Consider the following 26298-nt stretch of genomic DNA (forward strand, 5'->3'; position numbering starts at 1 on the left):
CTGTCTGAGCATATTTCAGAGAACTTCAGACTTTCGACAGCCCCGGGGGAGCAGAGGGGAAGTTTCCTACTGACATCTGCATAGAATGTAAAATATATAATTAAAAAAACCTAAGGTATATACTAAAGTTTACAGACCAATGTTTTCCATATAATAAATAAAATGTCCATTGTTGATTAGATTCATACACAGAGTAAAATACAACCTATTTTTACAAGTTTATGTACAAAGTGTATTAGTTAGGCACATGGGTGCCTCATGGGTTGGAAGCATCTGCATTAGCATGTCACATTGGGAAACTCCAACTTTCCAAGTCAGTGATAAAATATATAACTACTTTGTTTTTCATTCAGATACAAAGTAAACTTATTTTTCATCTGAAATAAATGTACATAATATTCTGTATAAACAATAGTTTATAAAGCTGTTTAAAATGTAACTCAAAAGTACTGCATTGTTTAACTTAGAGCTCTGAAACAAGCACGTGCAAATCCCTTTGCTTTAAAAAAAATAGAAGCACAGATGTTTTTTTTCCTTTTGACTCTTCCAAGGACAGTACTAGCTGGTAAAGATTATCGTTTTGCTTTCTTTACTGGTGTCTCCTCTGGTTTCTGTTGGCCTTTCCTCCGTACCACTGTTGGGCTGTCCTCCCTTTTACGCTTGGCAGACTGCACTTTTAACCTGAAAAACATTATCAAGAGTAATTTTAACAATGGTAGAGCCTGTAAAACCAAAACAGAGGTCAGGCACAATTCTGTTTAGAGGACTGAATTAAATTGTCTTGTCTCTGGTGAATGATGAGGATATATAATCTAAAAGTTTGCTACTAAAACACTATATATGAGCATAGGGAGACTTTGGATGCTCCTGTCACATCTTAATGGGATACTGTGTGCTAATTCTGTATGTTGGAGAGTGCTCCATAGGGAGAATTTGGGACTAGAATGTCCTTCTTCCTTCTCTTTCTTTGGAATGATTGGTGAATTGTAACAGAATATAATGGACAACAAAAACAGAAGCATAGCAAGAGTGGCTTAAGTCTTGCATACATGCAGACATCATAGAATCATGGAATTTTAGGGGTTGGATGGACCTTAGAGATCACCTAGTCCAGAGTGCTCCATAGGGAGAATTTGGGACTAGAATGTCCTTCTTCCTTCTCTTTCTTTGGAATGATTGGTGAATTGTAACAGAATATAATGGACAACAAAAACAGAAGCATAGCAAGAGTGGCTTAAGTCTTGCATACATGCAGACATCATAGAATCATGGAATTTTAGGGGTTGGATGGACCTTAGAGATCACCTAGTCCCAACCCCCTGTCATGGCATGGGACTGATGTGTTGGTGACACAGTGTTGGTACACATGGACCATACAGTGTTGGCACACATGTATCCTTACCTCCCTTCATGCATCCATATATAAGCTTACCACATTTCAGCTGCAACTAACCATAAGTGTGGATTAAACTCATTCATAACCATGCAAAGCACTGAACATGACATGAACTCTGACAGCTGATCCGTGCACGATACACATGTTCCTGAGGCTCAGTTTGAAGATGCTGCCACATTTCAGAGAGGATGACAGCTACATGTATTTGGCATATAACCCGTTTTACAGGAACACTAGAAGATGCATAGTAGCTGTGCATCATATTTATTACTTACTCCCTTGGATTTTACACTGTGATCTCAACTTTACAAATTAAAGTGTACCAGGACAGGAAGGAAAAACTCGGTGTGAGGACTTTCAGAGTTTCTCCTCTTTTTATCAGCTGATCTTATGAAGAACTTTGAAGCATTAGAATCATAGAATCATCAAGGCTGGAGGAGACTTCGAAGATCATCGAGTCTAACCATTAACCTGACACTCTGCTGTAACCCCTAAACCATATCCTCCAGCGTCAGATCCAGACACCTCTTAAACACCTCCAGGGATGGTGACTCCACCACCTCCCTGGGAAAACTTATTCCAGGGCCTGACCACCCTAACAGGGAAAAAACCCTTTTCCTAACATCTAATCTGAATCTCCTCTGTCTCAGCTTATGACTCTGTGAATCATGCAATCATATTTAGCTTTAACCTGAACTACTGATGCTCTTGCTCCCCACCCAGGAAAGAACCACAGCTGAAGTTAAAATGCTGCATACAGTATTTTCAGATTCTCCCAAGAGGTTTCCAAGGATGCAAAGACAAAAAGTCTGGTCTTCCAAATGTGAAAGGAAGAAAAGGACAAAAACATAAACAGAAGAAAATCCTTTAAAAGCTTTTATATATCACAAGAGAACAGAATGAAACTGGACTGCTGTTCAGATTTTGCAGCACTACATTACATATAAGGAAAGCATCAATGTAGTGGCTTCCAAAACAAATACTCAAAGTGGATTCAACTTTAATACTTACTGTGTCAATGGAGGAGATTTATTAATTTTTGTATCACTTGGAGATCTCTTTTTTGCTGCAAGTTTCTGTCGTTTTCTGGGAGAAACTGAACTTGGACTGCTGCCTTTAGAAGTTGCACGTGTGGTTGGCTTGCTGGGCTGTTTTCTGTAATACAAAAGAATTATGAATGTGTATATAACAAAATACTTTTACCAAGTCACTTTCTTCTTGCATTCCAAGTGCAGAAAATTAAGACTGCACAGTATTTGCAACAAGTAAACCAAAGTTGCCAAAAGAAACAGTGAAAAAAACCCTTATAACTGTTTCAACACAAACTGCAATGCCAATTCATATAGAATACAGATTCAAAGGCTACTTTACTGACAATACATTGCATGTAACTAAATAAAAATACTCATTCTAAATCTCTAATGATTTTGGTACATAAGTGTTTATGTTTAAAAAAGCAGCTTATAGTACAAACTCATCCATATGAGCTTTGGTATTCACTAGTTCAGAAACATGAGAAAGTGGTTACTGGTGATTAACTTCAGAGTCTGGAAAACAGGTCACTTAAGTTAGAATAACTGTTACTCCAGCAGTGCTGATGAAGAAGCAGCATCCCCTTCCACAGAACTATTCCCAAATGCTACTCATGCAGTCAGTTAGCAGCACCTTAAGGTAGAGATAGTTTGTTACAATCTGAGCTAAAAATGCAGCACTGGAAAGCTGAGAGACAAACTCAAATCTATATAGGAAAAAGTAGATGCTTCCACAAGCAATCAGATTAAAACCACTAATATCTCTAATATCTAAACCTTTATTACAATTTTAGAGTTAATAATGTGAGACTAAAGTCCCCCAAAACACCAGTTGTTTACTAAGTGGAAAACCTTCACAGTTTCTATTTAAATGAAGATCACATTAACTACTTTCTGATTCAGCTCCAAAATGATGAACTCAAGAGCACAGTGCTGACTGTGCTTGCTCTTGTCTCTACACACAGTTACCTTTGAGCCTCTAATCTCGTGGCTGATCTCGTTGTGGCCCCGGAATGTGCATCATCATCTTCCTCACCATCCTCTTCCTCACCTTCCTCTTGCTCTCTCAGTTCATCTTCAGAAGATGTTAATTTCTGACGTTTTTTCTCTGGCTCCAGTGTTTCTGCCCATGTAAAATTTTACACATGTGCTGTAATTTTCCAAAAGCCCTCCAAAAGGACACGAACACTTAATTTACAAGAGGTATCCTAGTCACAAATCCCATTTTCACTAAGTAATTTTCCATTTCCTTTATGCGTCAACATTTTTAATTCACACTTGTTTGACTTAATCTTGCTAACACATTCAGCATAGTTTACTTATGCAGCTCATAGCCAGAATTCATAGAAAATTCATGAGGCTTTATAGAAGCATCTGGGACGTAGCAATTCTGACATGAGATTACAGCAATTTACACATATTTACATAATATTTACACTAGCTGTAACTCAATGATTTTTCCTCAAGAAAGGAAAATTGAATAAAGCTTATCTTGTTGCTATTAGTAAACAGAAAATCACAGTAATATCTTCTCATTCTGTTAAGACTAGCACAGTTTTATGCTTTTACCAGTTTCCTCTGACTGAGCCAGAGAACGCCTGGGCTTTCTTCCCCTTTTACGCACAACTGTTTCTGCTTTCTCAGCTTCATCTTCCTGAAAAAGTAAAATGGAAGCAAGTAAGTCAAGAACAATTTAATTTACATTTTCATTACAGACTGCTTATAAACTTACAAATTAAAATTGCACTTACATTTGTTGTTTCTTTGTTATTAGATATGTCTATACCTAAAAAGAAACGAAAGGGCAAAACTTAATCCTGAGCTTCAAATCTTTCACCGATTGATTTAAAAGGGAATTCTTTTACTCTGTCAACTTCGCATAAACATCACAGAAGCTCAGAAAACATTTAAAGTCAACTTCTAATTTAGAATATGGCTTTGTTGTATGTTGTTATATACAGAGATTGGGACATCAACAGCCCCTTTACCTGGAAAACTGAAGGTTACATAACACACTAAATGAAGCTTTCAGCATACAGTCAGATGTCTTGTCTTATTCAATAAAAAGCAAACCAGAATGCACTTTTACTCCTTTCTCACATTCTTGTCTGGTCTCTCTGCAGTTAAAAGAAGCCAAGTACCACCAGCTAACTCTCCAGAGTCAATTCTGAAGCATATGGATTAAAGTTGACATGGTCACAAATGTAGAGAACATAGGAAACAGTCCATATGTGTAGTGCAGCCAGATTAATATCTCTGTAGAAATCTAAACTTTTGAAAACTCCAGAAGATCTGTTTTGAAGATGTGTTTCCTCAGATTTGTTGCATGTTTGTTTGTATTCATTTACAAACCCTTTTTTAACCTGTCAGGTTCATCTGCTTCCTGAAATGGGTTTTAAAGTCTGTGCTAAGAATGGCCACAATTAAAAAAGACACACTTAAACAACCACTGCAGGTCAGACTCTATACACAAGAAAAATCAGGAAAGAGAAACAGACAAGTATTTACTTCACCTGAGTTCAGCCTGATGCACTAGAAGTACATTTCTGAGTTAAACTAAACAGCCATCATCTAAAGATCTTACAGCAGTTGTGAAAGGGGAAAGAAATATCCCCTCAAGCTACCACTAAGCTCTTTAGACACATATCCACAGATAATCCAATTGACTGAACAAAATTTGAAGTTTTAAAGCAGTTAATATAGTGTGATTGACAGTCACTGTACAAAAGGAAACAAGCAAAAATGGAAAGAAGTCACTAAGAACCACTCTGATGGGCTATGTACCTTCCTCTGAAGCTCTGCCATATGCCCAGCCACAAAAATTAATTATTTGCTGTGTTCTGCAACACATTATTCAGCACTTAACAGTCCTGCTCCAAGTTTGAACTAAATTCTTACCAAGCTGCTCACTTTGAAATTAAAAACTCAGCAGAAATTAGGGATAAGTCTTCACTGTCCTGTTTAATCAGATGTTTTCATGTTAGTAACACTGAAAGCCAGAAATGCTGTTTAGGAAGGACCCACATGAGTTTCTGGAAAAGCAACTTGTGTTTTACCTGTTAAAGCAGGTATCATTTCCTTACCTGTTTGAAATGTTTTTCCTTGACTTGCACAGACAGGAAAGTGCAGCTGAAATAAAAAAAAAAAAAGCAGGTTTCTTAAGTTAAAAGAAAATCAGAAAAATCCAGCATTGTATTACATAAACACAGAAACTTGCTCCCATTCATTGCAGAATGTACCTGTAGGTCTAGAAAACATGAACACTAATGAGCACACAAAGCTTGTACTCAGTTTAACAGGAACATGCATTTTTCCATTTCTGACAAACTTGAAACAAGTCAAATCTGCCCATCAACAAAAGAAATCACAGTGGTTTTAGTAATTTGACACTCAAATAACTGCAATAAAAGACAAAAAGGTAAAAGCAGTTTCATGTACATTTCTGAAAATGTAATCATCAACAATACCAAAATTTAGTGCAGTCACTTTATGTAGTTACACACAGATTTACAAATCATCGGCATTTTTTATTTACTTAGACTGCAGAAAAAGCTACATATAATTATATCATCTCTTATGACTGTCCAAAAATCATGTTCTTTCATCACTGAGCAACTACACTATGATGCTTATGCTTCCTTTGAAGCAGTCACGTGTTCCCAGCACAGCCTTGGGGAAACTGTGATGCAAAGTTAATATCTGACCGTATAGAACCCTCATCTCAGATGGTACTGCTCATCCTGGGGCCACCCTGTAGCTGACTGACACCAATCACTCATCACTGACAGCTGCAAGACCTTTAGCATAGCTGAACCAGAACAGGATGATTCTGTTCCAATACTGAGGGTGCCAAGGTACATCTGTTTCTGAAGAGGATTTCAAAACTAGTTTTAATTCTTAGCTGGACAAAAAACCCCAATCAAACAAAAACCAACCCAAACCACCCAAAGAGAAGAGCAAAATACCAAAACCCACATCAGTTTAAATTACATTTCACTAAGTTAATACTGGGAAAAATAATCAATAGGAAAGATTTGGAGTTTTGTTTCAGAATTCCTACAGACCAGTAGAAGGGACAGGACGCAAAGAGCTGACTGAAATGATGTGGGACAGAACACGCAAGGACAAGAATTTCTGCTATCCATATCCTAGGTGAATTCCCAAGACTTCTGACACCCAGGCCAGCTGGTGCCTCACCAGGCAAACATGCAGAAAACAGGAGTTTCAGCACTTCATTTTTTAAATCACCCCTTTTCTAGGCAGTAACATTGATTCTGACACACAGGGATTGCCAAGAGAGGAGCCTTCCACCAGAATAAATCCAACTAGTCATACTCCACAAATATTCCTGATCCTTTACTACCCCGTGCTGTAATCCCAAGAGACTGCAGAAACAATACCAACCAAACACTTTCCTAGCAGTACACGCACTTCATGGAGGTTGAGAAATTAAAATACTGCTGAGCTTCAAAAGACAATAAGTGTTTCATGAGCTCTTCAGTTACTAACCAGCATGTCTCTATCTCTTGAATGAACTGCAATGTTGCAATATAGAGAATATTTACATTATATAAGCTTTAAATAGTATCTTCTTTTACAGCTATTAGGAGATACTAAGAGCTATTACTACAATATGTTCAATAGAGGAAAAAAGATTTCAAGCTTTTGAAACGAAGTCACCCTCACTCTTCAGGCCAAAATTACTCTCAGCACAAATTAAAAGACATGTACATACAAACAAAATTTCACCCTGCACACAGGTGTATTTATTGCCAACCAGTGGAACACTTAGATTTATATTAAGTGAACTCAGTTTGATGCTGGTAGGTTATTTGCCATGTTCCAGTATAACATTATATTTTGCTTATAAAGTTCAGCTGTATCAGGAGATACTACTAATAGTTTTTGTATGCTTAGGCTGAAGTCAAATGTCAAGTTTTCCATAAAGATGTTTCTGAAATACTGTTAAATAGATAAATGGTTCTTGAATTACTGTGTTTAAATGCACCCAAACAAAATAAAGGAACTTACATTCCCAGTGCTCATATCAGCTTTTGACTCCCCACCTGAGGGAAGAAATATGAGTTCAGAACTTGAATGTCACTGTTTTCCTTGTTTTTCCACACAGGTATTATGAGCTACTTACCACCAGGTTGGACTGCTTCAAGAGGGTGTTTACGAGGCCTTCCCCTTCTCCGTTTCACTACTACAGGCTGATTTTCCTGTTAAAAGTAAAGGGCAAAAATGTTTTGGTTAGTGTAATTGGTATTTAGGATTTGTGTAATACAATACAAAGAGAGCTGCTAACTGAATTCATACTGTGATAGTGGCAGAAGTAGGGCTTGTCAGTAAAATACATGGATGAGGCAGGTTCCATAGGAAGAGACACTGCTTGTTATGAAATCAACTGATGTAGCTGCAAAACAACAAGACAACTCCTAATTGTACACAATTTGCTGTGGCTGGACTCAGGCAAAAAACATGCCTGGAGAATGCAGTGCCTTCTGATCCCTTTCCCTCCAAACCTCTATCACTTGGTCTCAAAAATGCTGCTGGCTTACCCCATACAAGAACTCTGAATTTTGCATCCTGTGAGTCCCTTTTCCTGGTGCCTGGTGCCACATAGCACAGGCTACATCCTACAACAGCTGATTAAGTGCTATGGAACAGTTAATATCAATTATCCCAATACACTTGTTGGGTGATATTCTCTATACAACCAGGGTCTTCAGCAAAAAATGTCTCTTACTTTGAAGTTTATGCTTTGAAAGACAACTTCAAGGAATGAATACGGTCAGATGTTCAGATCACAAAATCCCCAATAACAGACTTTCTGCTATTTTCAAGAAAAGAAGATTCAAGGCTTCATTCAGCATTGGCTAAAGTCTAGCAATATCTCCCCCATAATGGTTCTTAGTGACTCAAGCCTTGAGTAAGAAAACAAAAATGAAGTATTTAAATTTTCTCCCACTTCTAAATTTGAGGCAAAAATAAAGCAAATGACAAAACCCAATGTCTTTATGAGACCAGTGTCCATTTCTAGGGAGCAGCAGCAATTTTAATCTCTAGGGTTCAGAACAACCACCACTGTAGAGTATCAGAAGTTTATGCCTAAGAGATAATATAGTGAGTTTTAAAACTGTTGAGTGATAATATTTTTGTAAAGCCAGGTCATATTTGTTAGTGACTAAACTGTCCACATCAATGACAAGGTTTTCAGAAAACAAGATTTCTATACAATACAAGTTACAGAATTGCTTTCTAGACAATTTTAAGTACTATTAAGTGCAGGAAGGGAGTTAACATGAACAAGACTACTCACCTCTGGAGAATTTTCATTTGATTCTAGACTGTACTTTTCCTTTTCAGACATTTCCTGTTCGATAGTAAATTCATCTTCACACATACAAAGAAAAAAGGGAGAAGTTGTATACATTTGTTTTATTAGGCAAAGAAAAAGGTACAAGCCACAACCTGTGCATTGAAAACATTATTTTCTTCTTTAGCTCAAACTTCCCTAAAAATACATCAGAAATTAACACTGTTTGCCTTATAGCAACAGTATATTGGTTTCCAGAATGCTTCCCTAACACTAGATGAGTTAGACAGGGCTTCTATTTTAAGGGGAAAAACAAAAGCTCACGAGTGTGACACACTGTAAAGTGGTATGATAAATACAAGCCACTATTCCATTTTCTCACACATTGCATGAAATAGGAAGGTGAGGATACAAGCTCATTGCAGAACAGTTTCAGACTTGTCAACATGTTCACAGGAGAGACAAAACTCTTAATAGGTCAAAATAACATTAGGGAAGATTCACTCTTCACACGAAGACAGACTAAGGTTGATCAAAGCTGATACTAATCATGTGGATGCATCATCTTTTAATATTGATTTTAGTGCAGTTAATAAGTTAACTATAACAATGCAACTTGGGGGCTCTTTGGTTTCTCTACAGAAAGAAGCAGGACTGATTTTGATGGTGAATATGTCATGGATTTTAGCATGTAAGGACACCTCTTGTTTGTGGTCAGAGTTAGGAGGAGAAGTTGTTCTTGTCACATGGTCATGCTATTTCTCCATCTACCTGTTTATTTCCAATAATAAACCTGGGCAGATTTCCTACTCAAGGGACATACTGGAGCACCAACAGAGGGAATGGGTGGCAGCACAGCACAAACATCAAACACCATTAAAGAGCTAAGATAAATGCATTATTTGATAGCAGTAATAGAATAGACATCAGCTAGAGAATATATGCAAGTATATGCTGGGATCAAGTCCCTAACTTCTCTCAGGATCATTCAAATGAAAATAAACTAGCATTCAGTCTGGGTTCAGAAAATCTGTCATAACAGGCAGTTTCATTACCTTTTTCTTCCAGAGTACTTCTAGGAGGTGTATGCATTACATCAATTTCTTTGGACACTTCTACTGTATCACCTGAAATAACTTCCTACATTATTTTGAAACAAGAAAGAAAAGAACATCTTAGTACAAATTAAAGATCATCGTCAGTTACTTCCACTAAGAAACCACCACACCCCAAGAGGTCATTTTACTCATCAAGATTTTGTAATGTCTCTTAAGACCTTTGATGCTGTGAATCTTCATCAAAAATCCATGGGTGAAATAGTCCCAAATATTTTGCATATACTCTTAAAAGGAACACTTGTTCCTGTTTTGATTTAGTAGTAATCAGTGCAAATCCAGTAGTCAGAAAAAGTCCAATACTCTCTTGAAGATCCCAGATCAATATGACCATGTAGATGCTGAACTGATTGGACAGTTTGGATCCAGCAATGCTCCATGAGATCTCAAACTACTGTGCTAATCAGTCCAGCACACTGCAAAGGGATTCAACACAGACCCTGGCTTGTTTTTCTATTGTCTCCCCCTTTAAAGGTATCATTCTATAGTCAGTCATTTTCTATTCAAGACAATGCAAAAGTAGTTTGCGGTTAATAATGAAAACACCTCCCAAAATAAACTGCTATAGAAATAAAGAAGACTAAGACTTCCATCTTATTTATATTAAAATTGCAGAACACACAGAAAAAAGGGTTCTAGAAGATACCTTGATGTTTTCAGGTTTTGTTTTGGAACACTGACTTTGTTCATCATCTCTTTTCACATCCTGAGGAATCAGTTGGTTGCCTGCAAAACCAAGTAATATGAAGAGTTAAAAGAAGTGTCTTCTGCACGTCATATTTTCACATCACTTTTATATTAGCTTCTGCCATGGCTGCAGTGAGAGGGAATGGTCATAAGCTGAGACAGGGGAGATTCAAACCAGATGTTGGGAAAATTTTTCTTCCTGTTAGGGTGTTCAGGCACTGGAATAGATTGCCCAGGGAGGTGGTGGAGTCACCATCCCTGGAAGTTTCTAAGAGGCACCTGGATCTGGTGCTGGAGGATATGGTTTAGGGGTTACAGCAGTGTCAGGTTAATGGTTGGATTTGATGACCTTAAAAGTGTCCTCTAACCTTGATGATTCATGATTTATGGCCCAACCACAGCAGAACTTTGTTTTGCAGCAGAAAAGCTTTGCACTAATTTGTGCAGTTCTGTATCACTTACATTTTTCTTTATCTGTTGTTTCTGAAGATTTACATTGCATTCCTCCAGATCTATGTTCTTCACTTTTCTGAGTATCCAAGTTTTCCACCTACACATAAAACACAAAGAAAGGTAACTCCATACCTTCCTTTTTTTTCCCATAAAGTTTATAAACACAGAAAGGAGAAACTTTTTCCTGCTTGCTCCTTTTGAGTACACGTATTAAAATGGAAAGTAGCAGTTCACAATAGAAATTTATTCCCAGCACTCAAGTAACATTACTACTGTAGAATAGCACCAGGAAACAACTCATCATATTTTCAGAATTTCTGATAGATATTTTTACTGAAAATAGTCTCAGAATGAATTAACCACCCTACTATGTTTTAAAAGCAGTTCATCATGGCAAATCACACAAAATATTTCTGTTTTAAAGGACACTCTCCTGCATGCAGGAACAACAGAAGTATCTCACTGGCACCAGAAATGTGTCCAACCAGCATTACAATACAGTAATACATAAATTTGCTACTCAAGTTGAATCTACAGGACAAGAAGTAATGGGTATAAACTGAAGGAGAGAAAATCTAGGTTAGATATTAGGAATAAATTTTTTCCTGTGAGGGTGGTGAGACACTGACACAGTTTGTTGAGGGAGGCAGTGGCTGCCCCAGCCCTGGCAGTGTTCAAAGTCAGGTTAGATGAAGCCCTGAGCAACCTGCTCTGGTGGGAGATGTCCTTGCCCAGGGCAGGGAGTTGGGATTAGATGATCTGTAAGGTCCATTCCAATCCCTTAACAATCTGTGAATCTACAAAGTTTAAGAAACCACAAACGCATTTTCAGTTTGCCAACTGTGTTAAATATCTGGTTTCTGTTCTGCAAGATACACTTTACAGTTCAACTTCCCCAGTCATCCTTTTATACATGTATGTTCTCCTGAAACCACAGCAGACTGTATTAAAATAGCAGGTTTCTAGTCCTGATCAAAAGCTCCAAGAACAATCCCTATTTTTTTTAACTCTGTTCTCCTGGAGGACAATCAAACTTCTTTTTTCTGCCAATTAACAACAGTCTTGAAATAGTCATAGACTGTTGAACAACAATACAAGATTTCTTTGCTGGCAGATTTGAAAGAATAATTAGACATCAACCTACACAGCTGCACAATATCAATATATGTAGGGTCTGAATATACAAAAATAGTATTTGCCTTGAGAGAATATTTAATGTAAATAGAAGCAAATGCAGAAATAGGAAAAAGCAGCATAGAGCATAAATTTAAAACCAAGAACTTACATGAGAAGTTTCTTTTTCTGAAGCAGCATTCCTCTGCAGCAAGTCTATTAAAACATAATTACAACACAATCAAAAAGCTAAGCAAGAGCAAAGTATCACAGTATGCTCTACTTCACCTCTCTGAAAGGATTCCAGAGATCCTGAAACTATATAAAACTTACATACAATGCTGGAAACAAGAGACATCTTCTCTTTAACAATATACAAAGCAAGAATATGGATTTCTCAAGCACAGGATAACAGAACCACCTTATGTTTAAAACACAGGTTATCAAGGGGAATCACCTCAGAAATACAGGGTGACTTTGACATTTCAAATATAGTTCTATCATTTGCATCAATCACAATTTAACCCATCACAACCCTAGGTGCTGAATCATGAGATGAAGTAAAATGTGATCAAAGACATGCTGGAACATTATGCTTCCAGACAACTAAAGTTTGCATAATTGTACTAGTGAGAGCTGCAGCTGACAGAGTGCAGTAAGGGAATTGTCTAATTGCTAGACTCTACTATACTCTAACTCTGACAAAGTAGAGCCTTAGCCTTCTCTACCACAAAAATAGGGAAAATAATTATGAATTACAAGAGCTCATGAGTGGTTTGGAATTTTGAAAAAATTCTCTAACTTTCAATACATAAAGAGAATCCTAAAGAAGCTGCTCCACTGAGCCTTCTTAAAAATCTGATTCACATAGGCAGAGTTAATATTTCAATTAAAAAAAGCTGCTAAAACATTCCAAGCAGTTTTCCTTTCAGCTAGAGTAAGAACATAAACCTGTAATGCAATAAACCCACTCTTCTACATACAGTTCTATGTAACTTGTGGCTCATTTCTGAAATGTACATGTTTAAGCAACAGTTCTTCCACAGCTTTACTGCTGAGCTGCACATCTTTCAATTTTTAAAGCAGTGTCAAATGAAGAGCTAGATCCTACCCACTCAAACAGCAATGATTTGTTTACATTCCAAAGAATCTTGGACTACTAAACTACTGTGTCTGTTGTTCATACTCATGACAGGACACACATTTGTCTTTTAAACAACTTCCTTTTACGTATGTTGAGCTGTATGTATATATGCATGTAGATATATAAAGAGAGATTATTGTGGGGGAGAAGAAGAAAAAAAACCCCTCTCTACCAAGAGCTCCAAAGCATTATTCTTCAGTACATGTCATATCCAACATGATTTACACAACAAATGGATTTTTGTTAAACATTTTACAAGAAACAAGATTATCACAGCCAGTTCAGTCTGCTCACTTTAAATTTTAAGTACTGTCTGTCTGGGTGACTGAGGGATGGGAAGTGGCACAGTTTTACAGGCACTTCAAAGAAACCTCACGGTACAGAAAAACTGGTTCAAATTTTTGATCTGCTGTACTGAAGCTGACATTCCTCTAACCCATTCTCAGGGTTTACATTTCCTTCCTTGTGAGCACTGTGTCTCTTATCACTCAGATGAATATACACCACCATGAAAACAGGTATGTGAAAATGACCTACCCTGAGAATAAAAAGGATTCCACGGTTTTACACCAACATTCCTATCTCACTTTACTCCCACTTTTGTTTCTTATTTGGGAAATGGTTATTTTGGTATGCATGTCTAGAAATGTACAAGTAAGCTTAACAGTGTGTCCTTTCATAGCATTTAGGCTTTCAGCTGCAGCTTTCCATAAGAGGAAATAAATCTTTAACTTCTCTGGACTCTGTATGCAGCAGTAACGCTGGTACCTCTTGGGATTCACTTTAGTTCTGCTTGTTACTCCAGTAACTGAGGATTAACACTCATCTGGCAGTGTTGTAAACATCTCTCTAATGCATCTGCAGCATGAAATCCCTCAAGATGGGAACAAAGCAGGGGTTTGTTTCTCCTTTAACAGGAAAGCCAAATAATTGCAACATGTAATATGGTTTTGGGAAACATGGATTCTTTTTTCCTTTTGGTCCTACTAAAGATTAGTGTAATACATGGAAAAGGAATTACTGAGCACAGATTCAAGCTGACTAATCGAGATTTCTAGCTAGATGATTACCTTCTTAGAACTGCTCTTCAAATTTCAGTGGATGGCCACAAATATTTTAATCTTTTGGAGAGCAAGATTAAAAAAAACCCCTCGAAACTTAGAAGTCTCTGACTTGTCATATAGTACTTACTATCATCATATCCTCACAGGGCCTGTCACAACACCCAAAACCCAAGATGTTCTAAGTTTATAAGGGAGATTCTTTGACAAAGTTGCTGTCTATTTCCTGGGCAAATATATTTCTGCATTTATTGATTTTAAATAGAATGTTAGCAGTCTTCCTTTTTTTTGAAATCCTAAATGTTTTCCACCTTTCTTTCAGCATATCGTATTAGAAGGAAAGTCTGACCCTCCTCCTTTCTCACAAACCAAATTCAAAGCCACGTGAACTCCTAGAAACATTAAAGGAGATTTCTGAAGGCTTTCTTCAATTCCTCTACACATAGTATATAACAAATCTGCAACCCTCCCATCATAAGTAACAGCCTCTTCAGCATGAAAAGTAAGTGTAAAAAAATCACCTTTTTCCAATTTTTTAGCATGAAGATCCACACATTCCTCTTCACTTCTTGGACTTTCAGGCTGTTGTGACTAAATAAAAAATCAGAAGAAACAGACATTCAGAACAAGTACATCTCACTCTCCTCCCTCATGTCACGATCAACATTGTCTTCTCATGATCTATAAAAGTCTTCACAAGCTTCCTTATTGAGGCATCAGTATAAATGTTCAGAAGGAGCATTGTCAGAGCTAAGTCACATTACTGTTCAACAGTACAGTGCCTAGCCTTGACCTTAGGGTTAACATTAATGCCACAGATCAGTTTAAAAAAGCAGATTTGAAGAGACATCTCAGGAAGTCAAGGTGCAATGCCTACTCTGAGACCCAAATAAAAGCAATATTCTAGAAATGTTCACATATACAGAGAACAAAAGGATCAGCAACATATAACAAGGTACAATGAATTCTTTCCAGCTCATGTGTTTTGGGTGGACTCTTTTTTTTTTAAACAAAAAACAAGTTAGAGATCAGCTCTAAGTTACTGGTGCACAGACACTGCTATATGAAGCAAAGTGTACTTCAGTCTGATCTGGACTTGCAAACTCAGCTACGGTTCCAGGCTATACATCAACCATGTTTTGCTGATGAACAGTACAGCTGTTTGCAGGTGGAACTCAACTCTAACCAGTAAATCCCACCAGACTGAAGCTGACTCGGATTTTCCTGAAGTGCATCCCAGGCATCATCAGCTGGTCTGCCCTGGAGCTGCTGCCAGTAGCCCTGCAGAGATCCTCCCTTTCATAGATGTTTGGGAGACTCTGAGCCATGTTCTCCCTGAAAAAGCTTATTCTCAGAGTTTGGCAAGATATGAATACGTGGATGGACTCCTGCATCTGAATGAAGAATTAACCTGTGTGGAATCCTGGCTACCATGGATCACAGCCCAGACACACAAACAAACTCAGCTCCAGTCTTATGCAAGCTATAGGTGACTAGGAGCCCCAACACCCTGGGTTATCCAGGACACCCCACTCTCCTGTAACAGCAGATAAAGAGCTGTAGTTATCAGAACAGAACAGCAGCAAGTGTTGCTCAGGCACAGAGAGGACGGGGGAGTCTGAGACTGGCAAGGAAGTGATACAACAAAACAAACAGCCTTGTATGTTTACTGTTTCACAGAACTAAACTAGAAGTTGTCAAGTGTGAGAGCTTAGGAGTGTGTGACTATTTCACAAGCACTATCACAAGCAACATGCACACAGTATGACCAACTCTAAAAAAAGCGGCGCCACTTCCGGGTTGAGGCGTTGGAGGCACCAGGTGAATCCTGGGGTCACTCTGTGGTCAGTTTGGGGGTCTGTGGATGTCACAGAATGAGTATAACTGAGGGAGGGAATCAGTTCTAACACAGAATAACATGGAAAGCCCAGAATTTAAGTGCTAGATGCCTAGAAGAGTAGAGCTGAACACACTGAAAAATGACTCTTGAAAGGTTTTGAAGTCCAAGTGCCATTTTTGCTGCACAAAAATCAAAAGGTACAGCAAGATTCCTTCTCCCAGGATGATTTAAGATTATACAAGAAACAGTATAGTAAAAATTTTCAAAGCAACATAAATACCTCATCAGTTCTCAAGTCACTTTCAAGTTCTGGTTCTTCTGCCAACTTTGGTAAAGCTGCATTATTGCCTAATGAAATACAAATACGTTAAAATTATTAGATTACATTATGCTGCACTTATGCTACAGTAGGATGCTATTTCTCAATACCACCTCATGAACACAGCACATGAATTTAAAGCCTTCCCATAGACAACAGAAACAATAGCAAGTCTGTCTACAGCAAACCAGCTCAATAAAACCCCAACTTGGCATCTGCAAGAACACAAGTACTTCTGTGTTTTCCTTAAATACAAAAGGCTTGGAAAATATAGGCTATCAGGATTTACCACAGCTTTTTTTTCTTGCTTTTCCTTTGAAGAAAAACCACCAACAGATTTTTCAGACCAAATTCCAAACAGCAAACTAAGAAGTTATGTAGTAAGAACTAAGAGTTAATGAAGAACTAAGAGTTCACACTGAGGATAATATTTTGCTTTAAGTGACAATTAGGTTTAAATCCATAAGGTCTAGAACCATAACCACTGTAATTATCCAATTTCCACAGAGGCTGAAAACTCAGTCGCTTCTGTTAGCATCAATGTCATTTCAGAAAACCTTAAAATCCCAATCCACTTCATTCCCCAGGGGAACAGCTATATGCTTGTAACATCTGAAAAACAAGCCATGGCACAGAGCATTTTCACATGACTTCTACAGTCTATTTCAGAAATCTGTTTATACAGCTTTTCCTAAACAAAAAGGAATAGTTATAACATGGTAATTCATCAATGATGCATGTGAGTGATTAAATTGTGGTTGCAGTCCACAGAATGAGTGCCATTGCTGCTCGTACTTTGAGAGGCTACGTCAATGGACAACAAAGGTTGAGGAAAGCACTAAGACAGAAATACTTAACTACGTAGCAGTTTACACTTTCCTAGCTCCTATTTATAACAGTTGTTTACAACATGATTTGTAATAATATTTGTTTTCTAACACAACTCAGATAGTTGTGCTTGCTCAGTCCTATACTCCCAGAATCACATGCTTATTTAAGTATCTGTCATCAATTCTTAAATGTACTATTAATAGCTGTTTTGCAACCAACAAAGAAATGAGATCTATTTGAACAATGCAAATTATTTCTAACTGTAATAATGATAAAATTCATCTATATGACAGGTTATAAACTGGAATGTAAAAAAAAAAAAAAAAAAGGAATTCTCACCTGAATTAAAGGTTGCATTATTTTTTTGTAAAGGAACTTCAGTGCCATTATCACCTATTCTGACTGAGTTCGTTTTGTCATCACTGTCACATAGCTCTTCTACATGCAAAGCGAGGTCACTTTTTTCCTCTAATTCAGCTTCTATTGCCCCTTCACCATGGCTGGTATTTACAGTCACTTCATTTGCAGGAACTAAGGAAAGAGCCTGTGTCTTAGGCAGGGAAGTCCTTATTTCAGAAAAGTCACTTTCTAAAAGCAAGTTTGAGTTCAATTTATAGTTTACATTCTTTAGAGTTTCACTCTCTACTGCTGCTTCTGAAACCAAACAAGAGAGTTCTGATGTAACATCCTCATGCAAAACATCTTCAGCTTGCTCACCATCTTCACTTGCCTCTAAGGAAGGACTTGGACTCTCAGCAGTCTCCGTACTAATCTCCACACAAAGGGCTTCATCTACACTCATGAGGTTCACTGAATTTTCATCAGTTTCTGTGATTTCACTGTCTACTGTGGTCTGAGACACAGCAGATCCTGCCCCCACCCCACTCTCATGTGTCTCACTCTCTCTACCAAGGACAAGCAAAGAATTTCCACTTTTTTCTGGGCCAGTAGTTGATAGGAGGCATTCAATCTGGCTAGGAGTATTAAAAATTTCCTCACTCTTGTCTTTTACTTCGGTACTCTCAGCAGCAAGTTGACTTTCTTCTATGACTGTAAAGGTGAAGAGACTATCACATTCTTCCATTGTGCTCAGCGTGATCACTGCCCCCTCCTCCTTATCTCCCATACTTGAAGCAGCGTGTTGATCTTCACTGTCTGTGGCCACCCTCAGCACAGGAGCTCCACATTCTCCCACAAATATCACAGAGCCTTTGCTCTTCCCATCTGCATCGAAAGCAGCTAGTCCAAACTGTTCATCTACAGTTGCAGTGGTCTCCACAATCTTACATTCCTCTGATGCATTTGGAGAGAGAATGGCATCTTCATCTCCTTCTGCTACAATGAGCTGACTTTCAGCTTGTGGTGCTGCACTGATCAGGACTATCTCACATTCTTCTGTCATGCTTGTAGTGATCATAGCAGCTTCATATCTTCCTTCTGTTTCTGAAGCAGTGAGTTTGTTTTCATCCTGCATAGCTACACTAGACATAGGAGATTCAAAACATTCTGCTGTACTTGTAGAGATCATTACTGTTTCATTTTTTGACTCTGTGTCTGACACATGTTGAATCGCCTCTTCTGAGACTTCACCTGACATCAGGATTACTTGTTCTTCCACAACACTTGTGGAAATCATAGCACACTCATCTTTTTCTTCCTTACCACTAGCAGTTGGGTGACTTTCATCATCATCGTCATCTCCTCCTGCACTGGATTCACTAGGCATGGGAACCTCATATATTTCCATATCTATAGAAACCATAGCATTCTCATTTATCTCTTCTGTTTTCTCAGAGGGGAGCTGACCATCATATCCAATTGCTGCACTTGACATAGGAGCCTCAAATTCCTCCACAATACTGGTAGAAATCATAGTGCACTCATCTTTCTCATGCTTACTGCTAAAAGTATGCACACACTCTGTAGCTGTACTGGGCATAGGCACTTCTGTGTCTTCAGTGTCTATCAAGACTGTAGAGCTTTCTCCACTTCCATTTGCTCTTGCATCCATGGCTGAATGTAAGGGAGCATCTTCCACTGTACTGGTAGAGATGATATCACCTTTTACTTTCTCTTCTCTGTCAGCAGGACTAAGAGAAGTCTCATCTTCCTTTGCAACTGCACTACTTATAGAGGCATCAAGTTCTCTGCTGTCAAAGGAAGTCATGGCATTCTCATGCTTGTCTTCAGCACCAAACTGAGTCGCATCTTGCACTGCCATAGCACTAGTCATGGGACCTTCACATTCCTCAGCATCTAAGGGAAGCAAGGTACCTTCATGTTTTCCCATACACGCAGTCGAGGCACCCTCATCTGCAGCACTTGCACTGGTTACACTGCTTTCAACAATCCCTTTATCATTTTTGCAGTTTGTGCCACAATTAGCTTCTTTCTCTGCACTTGTCATGCTGTCAACAGTAAGCTTATTTGAATTTGTGCCAGCCACTCCTGACTCAGCTTCCATCTGTTCAGCAACTATGCAGATAATGGAACTTTCGCCTTCTTCTGCACCTAAACAAATTAGTGCATTTTCACTTTCCATTCCTGTACAAGTAGAAGCATGCTCACTTTCTTCATTTCCTCTTCCTGTACTGGTCACAATGTCCTCACCTTCTTCATCCTCTTCTTTTGAGCCTGTGCTAGTCACAAAACCTTCATCATCACACAGGCCTACACTGACTGTAGTGATATTAGTGTCTTCCTTTGCCCTTGTACTGTCCATTAGACTTTCACATTTTTCAGCTTCTAAACAAACTGCAAATCCCTCATTGCTGTCTTCTAGCCCTGTGCAGACTACTGAAATTTCAGCATCATCTTCTGGAGTTATGCCTGTGCTGGTCACTGCACTTTCACCATTTACAGCATCCTCAGATTTGTCACCACTAGTTCCAGTCGTGGCACTGTTGTTTGTGACCACTGCAATACACGCACCAGTTACTGTGCTTTCTCCTTGGGTATCTGTACCAGACACAGAGCAGATGACGAAGTTATGACCTCTTTCTTCTGCACCTGTGCAAGTCACAGTACCTTCATGTTCTTTTACTTGGCCAGCTGTCACACTGCCCCTAAATTCACCTGAGCTGTCACCACTGGTGGATCCTTCACCTGCTTCTGTCCCTGCACTAGTTACAGCTCCATCGCTTTCCACTTCACCTAAGCAGGATACAGAACTTTCTGATTTGCCTGTATCTACACAAGTTGAGGTCTTTCGCTTTTCTTCAGAGCCTGCACTAGTCACAGCATCATCTTTTTCTTCTGCCCCAGCACTGTTAACACTGTCTTCAATTTCTACTCCACTTGCATTGACTGAATCCTTACCACTTTGTTCTGCATCAACCATGGTACAGTCACCATTTTCTCCTCCTTCTGTACTTGTTAGGAAACTCTCACTTTCTGCTAATCCTTCAGTGACAACACTGCCACCACCTTCTTCAGCTGCTGCAACAGTACAGTCACCAACATCTGCTCCTGTGATGAAACTGCAGCCCTCACTACTTTTTACCCATATGTCTGTTGTGAAACCTTCATCAGCTTCTATGCTCGTGCACATTACTGTCACCTCACTTTCTTCTGAGCAAGTGGTTGTAGCATCACTGTCCTTTTCAGAACGTGATGCACCCTCAGCTCCTTCTTCTCCTGTACTAGTCGCCATTGCAGCGCTCTCAGTGATCTTTTCTGTGCTAGTTCCTATCACAGTGGCTGGAGTCGTTTGTAGGCTGCTGCACGACAAACTAAGTTTACTACTTCCTGCACTGGTACCTACTGCATTGCTTTCATTTTTATCTTCCATGCCAACCACACTATTCCCTTCTTGCTCACTGGCTATAACAGCAGAGCCTTTGACTGTTTCCTCAGGAACTCTTGCAGGCACTAACACAGAGGAAGACTCTATCATATCATCAATATCATGCACCTCATTCTTCTCCACATTATCAACCATTGTGCTTCTTTCTCCCTTTGTGGAAGAATCTGTATTCGAGCACCCTCTTTCTTTTCTTCTTAGGGGAAGTTCTTTTGTTGTTACATCTCCACAATGTTCAGTTACGTCAGACATCAAGTTTTCCTCTTTTCTTTTCAACTCCCTTTCCCGAGTGCTTTCCAACTTTGCTGCTTCATTGTCATCTTCTTGACTAGGTAACCCAGCTGTACTGTCTTCCATTGCCTGGTCATCAGGCTGAGGCACCTCATTATCTTTTTCTATACTGTTTGTCATGATGGTGTGTCCACCATTATCTTTCATGACAGAACTTGGTGCTGCACTATCTTGTTCCATGCATACAACCTGTGTGGCATCATTCTTCAAAATGGAAGTATCTTCCAATAAAGAAGTCCCATCTGAATTATGGCATTCTTTAGATATACTACCTAAGGAGTCTGTAAAATCTGAGATATCCATATCCATGGATTTTGCATCAGCAGCATCTTCTCTGGAAGAATTAATTGCTAAAGGAACATCATCTGCATTAGAATTTATCACAGTTTTTAAATTCTTTGGTCTTCTGCTATCTTGTGAACCTCGATCCCTACTGGGCACATTCCGTAAGACTCTACCACTTGTTTCACACGCAACACTCATGTTATAAGCCCCTTGTTTACTGGGTCCTTGATCCATGGAAGCTTGTTTGGACGAAGTGTCTAAGGCACCAACTTGTTTATTAGAGTTATCTTCTTGTTTAACAGCTTTTTCAGCTGCAGGCGATTCACAGGCTTCAGGATCTGCCAAGCTGTGTTTTATCTCCTTATTTGAAATAGATACCTTTTCTTTTGCTGCATACTTGGCATCTGTGGCTTGAAGTGAGTTTTGAATGTTTTTCCCTTTGATGTTAGATGTTTCCTGCACTTTTGCTTGTTTCAAATCAAGTTCCATCAGCTCTTCCTCACGACGAGAATGCAAGTCATCATTATTCACACTTGCCTTTTGAGGGGCTGGTGCCTGGCTGCTTTCAGTTGTGCTAGCTGATTTCTTTTCATCTTTAAGTAAATCTTGATTTGATACACTGCCTTTTCTATTTTCACTGGATATCTTCTTGCTTTGTTTTTTATCCATTGCGACATTCAATACTTTTTCATGGCCACTATCCATTTCTTTATTATCTTTATCTTCCAATTTGATGCTCTCTTCCTTCTTCTTTACTTCCTTGTTGCTATGCTTTAAGTTTCTGCTTTTGTGACCTTCTGCAGAGATCTTTCTTTCTAATTTGGAATTGCTCAAATCTTTATCACCTCTAGATTTCTCTTTTGCAGATCCTCTTTCTCCAGAATGTAACTTAACTCTGTGACTTGAGTCTTTTTGTGATCCCTGAGTTGACTGCGTGTCACTCATAAGCTCACACTCACCACCACTCTCCTCAACTTTGTCATCATTCTTGGATTTGTGCTGTTTATCTGAATCACCATCTTCCAGGCTCTTATCTTTGTCTAGTTTCTGACCAGTCTCTTGTTTTGTTAAATTTTCCTGTAATTCTGATTCAGATGCTTTTAACTGTTTACTATGACTCTTTGACCTGGACCTTAACAAAATCTTGTCTTCTGCAAGGCTCTTTGATCTTCGTCTATCTTTATGAACACCATCTTCATGTTTTAAATTACAATCACAGTTAGTTGATTCTGTTTCATGTTTATCTTCAGAGTAGCTTTCGCTCCTCCTGTGTGATGCAGAAGCAGGTTGTTTTGAGGCACTTAGGGAATCCTTTTGTGGCCTAGAATCACTCAGGGACCTTTTGGCCTTGTTTTCTGCTCTTGGTTTTTCTGTTGAGAGATGTCTGTCTTTTTTATTTTCTTTCCTCACAGATTCTTCAGTCTTTAAGGTTGACTCAGAAGTGTTTTTTCCATCTTTTCCTGTTACAGATATTTTCCGTTCACTTCGGTGTTTACTTTTTCTTTCAGATTTGTCATCTGAGGAAACCTTTACTTGTTGATTATGTTTCTGGCCACCATCCTCTCCTTTCAAACTTCTCTCCGATGAATGGAGTTCACCATCTTCACTTGATTTGTGAATACCATCTCCTTTATGTTTGTGCTTTAAAGAAACTTTATCTTCTAAAGCAGTTCTTTCCTTTTCATTTTTATCTCTGTAAGATTTGGATTCTTTTTTGGCAGCATTTTTCGTATGTTGAATTTCTGCATCATGATCTTTTTTGGGGTGTTTTTCGTTTTTAGATGTGATTTTCTGCTTCTGTGGTTCTTCAGTATTGACTTCTGCTCTATCCTGTGCTCTTTTTGGATCCTTTGATTCACTGTCCTGCTGGGTTCCTTCAGCCTGAAGAGAAGTGGAGGTTTTTCTTTTATGTTCTTTTTCTGCTTTAGAATCACTTTTGCCTTCCTCAGTAGAATGCACTGATTCTGAAAGTCTTCTAAGTTGTTTAGAGGTTTCAGTTTTCCCATGATTATGCTTCAGCTCTTTGGAAGGAATTTTTTCACAAGCCTACAAAGAAAATATTTATATATATGTATCAGTAAATGTTACACAGTTCCTTCACTATGTGACCAAACTGAACTCTCAAGGACAAACACTCCATAACAATAACACTCCAGAGAATACCCTTATAATGTAATAAAATTCACCTACAATATAGGCAGTAAGAAAATTAATTTTGTCATTTCCATTTCCAACATCTGCCATTGTGGAAAAATCCAAACAGAGAAATTAACTTTAAGCAGTCTGTCTGAACTTTATTATCTTTTCTTCATAAGGTGATTTTTCTTTCTAAAACGATTAACAGATTTTTGAATGGACAATCAGAAATTAAAGCATTCCATAAAGTTACTTCAGTCATTATGCTGTCTGTTAAAACAAAACCACACCAAAAAAAACCCCAAAAGCAAACAAAGCACCAAAACCTATAAAAGCTAATTTTAGACTTCCATTTGAACTTTCAGCTATCACTTTTTAAAATTTAAACAATGCTGTTGATAAAAATCCTCACTCTAAAAATTCTTTCCATTCAGTTTTCCTTGAACTTCCCAGTGAGATGTTAAATAGATCAAGCTCCTCAAAACTTAGCATGTAAGATGCTTTGTTCTTTTTTCAAACCCCAAAATACTTCACAGAACAGGGCTTAAACTCATCTCATGTTCTACTACAACTTAGCATCAGCACTGAATACATAGATCATGTAGTCCAGTGGCTGTTTTTGTTCAGAAAACATTTCTACAGTGCTGTCAGATCACTAATACAACTGAAAGAACTGGCAGAGAAAAACTAATTCATGATAATGAATGCTAAGTTTGGTGTGGACATATGCAAAAGGATCACTACAATTAAAAGGTTTGTATCTAAGAGACACATACCTCATTTGTCTTTTGCATTTCTTTAGAATCTTCTTCAGATGGCTCATGCTTCTTTCTGCAGCCATCCTCAGCATGCCTGAAACAGGTATTTGGACAATTTAATAAAAAAACCCCAGTATCAGCCTAACATTAGTTTGCAAACTTTCTGCTTTCAAAGCTGAAGGCAAGAGAGAAATGATCATTAAAAATATAGAAATAGAACATGATCACCCAAACTTCTGACTAACCAATTTGCCCAAGCTTTTTTCTCTTGTTAAATTATGTGTATCAAGTTCAAAAATATCCTCTGGATATCAGTGTCTTAAAGCAGTATTGGTATGGCAATATTAGTACTGCAGTTGTCCCTGTAAAACAGGTAAGAGCTCTCCTTGCCCCATACATATCCCTATGCAAACAGTTATGTACATGTGTACATAAAACATCAGTTTAAAGTTGAAGCCAAGTTGACTTACATATTAAATGCACAAACACGTAAAAGCTTTCCATTCTTGTGCCTCTATTACCATTCTGTGTGTGAACAGCTACTGCAGTCTGAGCTGCAATATATTTAAGCAGCTATAATTTGATTTTCTGCCTGAACTTCATGCCCATTTGTAACAAAATTATGTGATTATTTTAAGAGGAAACTGGTCAAAATGGATAAGGCTAAGTGCAAAGTTGAAAAGAACCTTTCCAATCTGCAGAAATGAAAATTCAAAACCTTAATTCTTTTTAAGCAAATACCTAAGTACCTTGAATCTCTTTTTCTTTTTCTGCTCAAGGCCACTTTTTTTTCTAAAAATTTCTGTTCTTTAAGTGCATCCTTAATACTGGTACCAGTAGCTTTTGACTCCAGGCTTCTCGACGAAGGTTCTTCTAAGTGCACGCCCCTCTTTCCTAAAATAATACACAAATGATGAAACACATACATGTCATAATATTACTGTTTCAGCTATGAACATGTCCAAAAGCAGTACAGAGAGAGCACCAATGTGAAGCACAGACTACCAGTATATATAGGTATTGAGTTGAAGCAGTGTAATGATATACGAAAAGCAGAGATGAAATTACACAGTAATAATTTGAATTATACCATTTTCTGTTACATCACTGGTGAAACGTTGGGTTATTAAGGGAAACAATTACAGAGAGATGACCATTATTTAAAGCTGAGTGTTCTATTCTAGACAGAGTAAGCAAGCACAGGGTGGTGGGGGCTAATCATATCTTTACTTCTCATACCTTTAGCATTTTGATTTCCAGTTTTCAGGGATTTTGTTTTTTCTGCAGCTTTCTGTTTACGTTTTTCTTCAAGTCTCTCTCTGTTAATTTGCCTTCTTAGGAGTCTCTCTTCTTTTTCTTTGGCCTAGACATATAAACCCAAGGAAAACAATTTATCATTTGGTCAAAGAGCATTCTCTGACTAAAAATACAAGTCAAAACCCCACAGAAAACAGAACATTGCAGTTTAAGGCAAACTAAAAAATAAAGTTCTAAAAAATTATTATATGGAAATTAACAAAATCCTCTCATACTTCTGTGAAATGAAGTTAGCTGAGTTCCAGAGTTTCACTGGTGCTTAACACAGCAGACTGGAGCTATGAGACCTTACTGAAGAACATGAATTATTTCTTATTTATATATAAATATGTATGCACAATGTATACATAGAGCACATATACTAAGCATATATTTTACATATATATATATATATATATAT

General features: G+C 38.1%; 1 protein-coding gene across 1 annotated transcript; it reads right to left on the reverse strand.

The window, feature by feature from the left end:
- Positions 1-25944, reverse strand: BOD1L1 (biorientation of chromosomes in cell division 1-like 1; the record flags this gene model as incomplete). Its single annotated transcript, XM_009071472.1, has 19 exons — positions 1-681; positions 2408-2551; positions 3397-3550; positions 3997-4081; positions 4179-4213; positions 5511-5556; positions 7459-7493; positions 7574-7649; positions 8750-8823; positions 9802-9886; positions 10508-10587; positions 11011-11098; positions 12287-12330; positions 14841-14910; positions 16440-16507; positions 17649-23733; positions 24600-24675; positions 25331-25475; positions 25821-25944. Coding segments are annotated over 19 exons (7623 nt in total), but the record flags the coding sequence as incomplete, so codon positions are not given.
- Positions 25945-26298: the final 354 nt, after the last annotated feature.

This window comes from Acanthisitta chloris, unplaced genomic scaffold (genome assembly GCF_000695815.1).
Source record: "Acanthisitta chloris isolate BGI_N310 unplaced genomic scaffold, ASM69581v1 scaffold27543, whole genome shotgun sequence".
Taxonomy (NCBI): Eukaryota; Metazoa; Chordata; class Aves; order Passeriformes; family Acanthisittidae; genus Acanthisitta; species Acanthisitta chloris.